The sequence below is a fragment of the Apaloderma vittatum genome, unplaced genomic scaffold (genome assembly GCF_000703405.1).
Source record: "Apaloderma vittatum isolate BGI_N311 unplaced genomic scaffold, ASM70340v1 scaffold1208, whole genome shotgun sequence".
Lineage (NCBI taxonomy): Eukaryota > Metazoa > Chordata > Aves > Trogoniformes > Trogonidae > Apaloderma > Apaloderma vittatum.
In genome coordinates this window covers 37,313-44,111 of record NW_009728821.1, presented here as the reverse complement: position 1 = coordinate 44,111, position 6,799 = coordinate 37,313, and the positions used below count along the sequence as shown (strand labels likewise).

The window sequence follows — 6,799 nt, the reverse complement described above, 5'->3', positions numbered from 1 at the left end:
TCAGCAGGTGCGTCCTCTGTGTGTGTATAGTCTAGAGGGAATAAGCATGGTTTAGAGAATATCGAGACTTTAATTCTCTGGAATGAAACTTGCTTCTGTACACTGAGCACTCCTGATCAGGAGCCAGAAATCACAGTTCACCCTGAGCTGTGAGATTTTTATCATAGCACCAAGCTTATGTTCTTCTGCTTTTCTTCAGTGAAACTGAAGTGTGTCCCTGCCACTGAGCAGTGCGCTCGCAGGTCCAACGGGCTCCTGGTGTATCTGCCATAGAACGTAACATTTTAGATCGTTGTCAGCAATGTGGGAGGATTTTGAGCCCTGAAAGGAACGTACCCAGCTGTGCCCTTTCAGCCACATCCAGGCTCCCATCAAAGGTGGTTCTGGAAGTTAACCTGAACCACAGATCAGTCTTCTCGCATTCCCTTTAAAAGCCACGTATCCGTAACAGAAACAGGGAGCTGCCAGACATGTCCCCCCATTCTGCTGATAAGAATCCAGCCCATTTAAGTGGTCTCTGAGCTCTTGAATGGAACAAATAAGGGGAGAAGCATCTGTACCCAGAGAGTTGTCTTAGGCATTGATTGTCCAAAAGTAGGCGTGAGGTAACTAAAGTAAATGAGCAGCTTTCCATAGTTTTGATCTAGAACCCCGTGTAGCTTTGTGTTAAGCTTTATGTAATTTCTGAAGCCTGCAGGCGTTTAAGTGCTGTTCCATTCTTCTGAAAAACTGAGATTCTGCCATCACTTAAACTGGGATCAACAGGAGCAAATGGAGTGTGCTTATGGAGTATGACTTAGAGAAATGAGAAGCTGATTTCTTCTGCAGTAACTAGAGGGTTTGAGATACTTTAAATTTTTTCTCCACATGTCTATTCTGCTGCCTGCCTTCTGTCCTCTTGGCTTTGGAGTCTTTCCTTGGGGGATTCCATCACTGAGAGAAGGCACAAGCAGCTCTGCGCTCCTGCATTATGCGCTTTCCTTGGGTCTGGGGCAATTAAACAGGCATTCACGTCTGGCCGAAGCTTTCTGATCTATAAGTACATATGCATGACTAGGGAATGGCGGCAAGAGCATTTCATCATGAACAACTCTAGTTACTGTAATAGTCATTTTGTCTGTACCATTAAACAACTGGGACTGCCTAAATGAGAGTAGCCTGTGCCACTCAGGCCATGCGGATGTGGTTGTCAGGCAGAAGATTAATGTGCTCGTTCTTTGTCCTTTCAGATCCTGTTTATGAAGATCTGCTGAGTGAAAGTCGAAAAATGATCACTAATGAGAAAATAGATGCCTATAACGAAGCTGCTGTTCGTATTCTGAACAGCAGCTCCCGGAATTCCAAAGCTAAAGTTAAAGTGTTCAGTGTGTCGAAACTGATAGCACAGGAAACTATCATGAGGTCTGCAGATGGCCTGCATCTCCCCGAGTCAAGCAGAGATACAGTAAGTGGTTTTACCACGGGTCAACAGGAAAAATTAATAATAGTAAAACAAAGTTGTAAGTGGCTGCTCTGACTCGGCAGACAGTGTGATGTAATGTGGGCCTGCACATCCCTCGGGAAATTTTGTGTGGAAGATCCCAGTTCAGAGGAGTTTTGTTCAGATGGGTAGGTGGAAGGGCAGTCAGTTGTATATGAAGTGTAGAAACCACGAGAGCCAAAACATGAGCGGGTGGCTATTTTCAAGTAGCTGTTAATCTGCGACATCTTTGGATCCCGAGTGCAGACGTAGTGCCTTCATTTGCCTGAAGGAGCCAGGGGGTAATAATCTGTAAAGCACCGCTAAGAAAGTTTTCTTCCCTGTGCCCACAGGATGTTGTGGAGGGGCCTGTGAAAAGGCTCAGGAAGCGAGCGGCGTACACCTGCCTGCCTGCCTGGAGTGCCGCGGGCTTTAGTTCTGCCTGTGTCTTTAACCGAGCAGTGTGTGTGCGTGCAGTGAGCTCTGCCCCTCTTGGGCCTGAGCTCTCCTGCTGCATCGCCCTTAGTTCCACTCCTTTGCCGGTTTCAGTTGCTTTCAAGTGCTCTGGGAGCTAAACATCATCTCCCCACAGGCTTCACTCTGCTCCTCGTGTTTTAGAGACTTTTGTTACCGTGCTCCTTCAGGACCCCAGCCTGTGAGCTGGTTTTTATTTATAATCCATTCAGCTCTTTCTAGCTCCTTTTGCAGCCAGTAGAGAGAAACCTCCCGTTGTAAGTTCTTTTTGTTCACCTTCAGAAGCTCAAGAGATGTTTTGAATTCCGTCGAAGGCACTCGGAGGTTTTATCTGTGTAGTGATAAGGGAGGACGGGGTACGTTTTGTGTCAGTGCATGATCTGGAATAAAATTTTGTACGACCAAGATGTTCACTTTCTCATCAGAGGTGAGTTGACAAAACCGCTTGTTTCTTTGACAGAACGCGATGATTCTCATGAACGTCTACTGCAATAAGATAATGAAGCCCATCGACGGCTCCTGCTGCCAGCCTCAGCCTCCTCTCACTCTGATCCAGAAGTTAGCTTTCTGTTTTTTTACTTTGTCCATTATTGGATATTTAATTATTAATTTAATCCATCGGAATAGTTATCGGAAGAACAAATCATGCACTGATTTGGAAAGCGGAGAGGAGAAGAAACCTGCCATCAGCACTCCTAATGTTTCTACTTTAGAGATGCTCTTACACTCCTTCTGCAAACTCGGTCTAATCATGACCTACTTTTATCTGTGTGACAGAGCAAATCTTTTCATGAAGGAAAATAAATTTTATACACATTCATCTTTCTTCATACCAATCGTCTATATCTTGGTTTTGGGGGTATTTTATACCGAAAATACCAAAGAGGTAATGATCACGTTGACACCCGACTTCTTGTTTCCCCGTTTGAGTGTAAACAACTAATTGCTAAATATTGAAAGTTAAGTTCTCAAAATCAGTATTTTTGATCTGCAAAAAGATGCACTCCCAAGCAATAGAGTGTTTGCATGGAGAGCACATGGGCTGAGCACCTTTAGCTGTTGTCGGTCAGGTTGGAAGCGAGCGGAGCTCAGACGCGAGAGTGTAGGTCCCGTTAACGATCTGCCAGACCTGTGCCCGCCAAACGAGGCTTTTACAATTGACACCCGTTTGCCCACAAAGTGCTTTATTGTTTTGAACTTTTTCTCCTCGTTTTGTAGCTGTTTGTTGTGCTTTTTGGAATAGCAACACTCTTGTTTTGTTTTGCATTAGACTAAAGTGTTAAATAGAGAGCAGACTGATGAATGGAAGGGCTGGATGCAGCTTGTTATTTTGATTTATCATATCTCTGGAGCGAGCACTGTAAGTGATGTGAATTTCCTAATTTCTTTTTTAAGTGGGAATGCTATTTGGATGTGTTACTTCAAAAGAAAGATAGTGCAAATACGTGTTAGAGTTGAATAGAATGAGTAACTAATGCTATTGTTCCTGTAGTTTTAAAAATGGTATTAGCAGAATTAGTTTTTCTCTCTATTTAAGCATCGCTTTCATTGATAAAGAGCTTTTTATGCATTACTTGATCAGTGAAAAAATATACTTGCTTCCTTCATGACAAATTTATTCTCTTAATTTAATTTTTCATTGCTAGCACCATTTCTTTTTTATATCTGAATGTGAAACTGCTGAAGGTGAGCTTTCAGAGAGGCCTGTGTAGGTCTCTTTTGACTAGTAATAGAATATAGAAAGTGTCGAGCAATAAACAGAAGAAATTCGTTTTAACATCAGAGAGGTTGGGCCACCAGAAGAGCTTAATAAGAAACAGGGAAATTTAACGTGATGTTTCTTTTCTTAGTTAAGCTTGATTTACTGCAATGCAGAAGAAGCATAAAATAGGGTGGGAAAAAAGGAAAACAAGCATTTCTGTGGCCATTTGTAAAAGGTTCTTTATCTTTCTCAACAGTTTTTGCCTGTGTACATGCACATTCGAGTTCTGGTTGCTGCATATCTGTTCCAAACAGGTTATGGGCACTTCTCGTATTTTTGGATAAAAGGGGACTTTGGTGTATACAGAGTGTGTCAGGTAAGAATATCCATTTACCATTTTTCTAAAGATGTTTTTTCATGTAACAGATTATCCGTTATATATCCGTGCTCCCTGAATTATGGGATATCAGAATACTTGGCTGAGGTTTGCACGTTACAAATAACTGTTGTTTCTCTGGAATCCGACCTCTTCAATTGGTTGTGTTTATATAATACAAAAGTACAGCGTGTAAGTGACATTGACAACACAAAAAATGTAAGTATGTGGAATGTAAAATATCGAGAAGAATATTTTCCAGTATACGACAATGGAGTTTAAATTGCAGGAACAATTTACAATATATTGGGATTCAGCTGAGATTCATCTGAGATGTAGAACATGTGAATATTTTTGTGTTTTGTTTGTAAAGAAATGTGTCGCCCGTCTCTCTCAGCTTTGCCTCCCATTTCACATAACCTCTGTCTTCTCTCTTCTCTCTTCTGACACCCTCCAGGTTTTATTTCGTCTCAATTTCCTGGTTGTGGTACTGTGCATAGTGATGGACCGACCCTACCAGTTCTACTACTTCGTGCCGTTGGTCACCGTCTGGTTTATGGTCATTTATGCCACCTTAGCTATATGTCCTCAGATAGTCCAGAAGAAAGCAAATGGTAAGATCTTTGTTTTTGTTTCTATTACAAAACACTTGTGTGTTGCTGCGGAGGTAGGCGCACAGAAAATGGTCCTGCTGGTAGGTCTCGGTCTCTCTGTAACTCAGTCCAAGTGTGTTGCACCCTGATCACAGAAACACCGTTTGTCGTAGGTGAACTGTGTGTCAGCTGAAAAATGGGGCAGCTGGTAACTCTGGGCTGTTAGAATACTTTGGAACGGGGTTTGACCATCGCAGGTGTGCTTTATCAAGAGCTGTGACATTGCATCATGCAACAGTGTAAGGTCCTGCGCCTGTGCCAAGGCAAACCCAAGCACAGGTACAGGCTGGGCCATGAGTGGGTTGGGAACAGTCCTGGGGAGAAGGATCTGGGCTGCATCCAGAGCTGGGTGACCCGCAGGGCGAGGGAGGGGATTCTGTTCCTCTGCTCTGCCCTGGTGAGACCCCACCTGCAGTGCTGCGGCCAGTTCTGGAGCCCCCGGCAGGAGAAAGACACGGAGCTGTTGGAGCGAGTCCAGAGGAGGGCTGCAGAGATGGTCAGAGGGCTGGAGCACCTCTCCTACCAGGACAGGCTGAGAGAGTTGGGGATGTTCAGCCTGGAGAAGGCTCCAGGGAGACCTTCCAGCAGCCTGCGAGCACCTGAAGGGGCTACAAGAGGGCTGGGGAGGGACTTTTGACAAGGGCCTGTGGTGACAGGACAAGGGGCAGTGGGTGAAAGCTGGAAGAACATAGGTTTAGACTAGATATAAGAAAGAAGTTCTTTATCTTGACAGTGGTGAGGCACTTGGAACAGGTTGCCCAGGGAGGCTGTGGATGCTCCACCCCTGGAAGGTTCAAGGCCAGGCTGGATGGAGCCTTGAGCAGCCTGATCCAGTGGGGGATGTCCCTGCCCAAAGCAGGGGGGTGGAACTGGATGATCCTTGAGGCCCCTTCCAGCCCAAACCGCTCTAGGGTTCTGTGAAACTGCAGACATGGGTTGCTGTCTCCCTTCCAGCCAAGGTGGCTGCTGGGGTGCCCTGGTGAGTCCGGCTGGTTTTACAAGATATCTCAAAGGCAAATAGCTCCGGTTTTGTTTTTTGGATTTTTTTCTTCTACAAAGGCACTTCTGTTCCAGATACAGAGAAATGACTCTTGCGTGCTTCAGAGCAGTGGTGTGCTGGGGAACTAGAAAATCTGCCCGTGAGAACTTGCAGTTGTTGACAGCTGCCAAGTTCTACGGCGAGAGAGGGAGACGATCTGTGTTGCGATGCTGAGGCTCGGGGAGAGCTTAGTAACAGTCGGCAGCTTTGAGAGCAATTTCTTGGTCTTCTCCCAACAAGACCCTGGTCCTTAATGACCCGGAGCTGAGCTTTGGGCTCCAGCTGGGACCTGGAGTTGAACAGTCTATGCTCTGCGTAGTTCACGTGACAAAAGCTGTTGGGCATTCTGCTGTATTGATTTACAATTCCCTACAATAAACACTGCCTGGGCAGAGGGGTTTGGGAGAGGAGAAGTTTTAATTTAGTATTTCTCTTCGAATACCTAAATTTGCTTCTTTCTGTAGGTGTACTGTCCCTGGGTTAGCCAAGAGGTGTACTTTAGGATTAAGAGGTTGTTAATTGCTGTGTTTATTTTCATTGCTTAAAGTACTATTTAATATGTAAACGTAGGTAGTGATAAAATATCACTGCTGATATCTGAATGTTCATTTATGAATGTATCTGTTACTAAGCACAGCTACACTAAATGATTGGCAATTACTAATTAATGTGTCCTGGGTTTTGCTGATGAAAAATTGATGACTGTGTACTGATTAATTTATTTCTTCCTCAGGGAACTGTTTGTGGCACTTGGGGTTACTGCTGAAACTGGTTGCCTTGCTGGCGTGTATATATTTTCTGTCATATTCTCAGGTTTGTAAAGTTTGACTGTTTTTATCCTTAACGAGTCTATTACCTGTCTCTGCTTTTTAGTGGGCCCATAACTTGCGTACTTGTTCCCGTGTCACAATACGAAAGGAAGAAAGAGGAAGCTTTGTTTTCGTACTCGAATCGGTGTGGCTGCTGGAAAAAAACACAGCACTCTCTTACTCCTTTGTAGCGCTCGGCGGGTTTGCAGCGTGCTGCTACCGACGGAATAAAGAGGAAGGGCCGTGCTTTGGGTCTGGGGTGATGGCACGTAGCTGGGGGGCATGAG

General features: G+C 44.7%; 1 protein-coding gene across 1 annotated transcript in view; it reads left to right on the top strand.

The window, feature by feature from the left end:
• The window catches only part of CASD1 (CAS1 domain containing 1), a 19,810-nt gene that overhangs the window by 8,290 nt on the left and 4,721 nt on the right, over positions 1-6,799 (top strand). The window contains exons 7-12 of the mRNA XM_009874193.1: positions 1,230-1,444; positions 2,394-2,819; positions 3,204-3,293; positions 3,892-4,011; positions 4,469-4,625; positions 6,437-6,516. Coding sequence (XP_009872495.1) covers positions 1,230-1,444; positions 2,394-2,819; positions 3,204-3,293; positions 3,892-4,011; positions 4,469-4,625; positions 6,437-6,516 — 1,088 coding nt within the window. The remainder of the gene's footprint in view (positions 1-1,229; positions 1,445-2,393; positions 2,820-3,203; positions 3,294-3,891; positions 4,012-4,468; positions 4,626-6,436; positions 6,517-6,799) is intronic.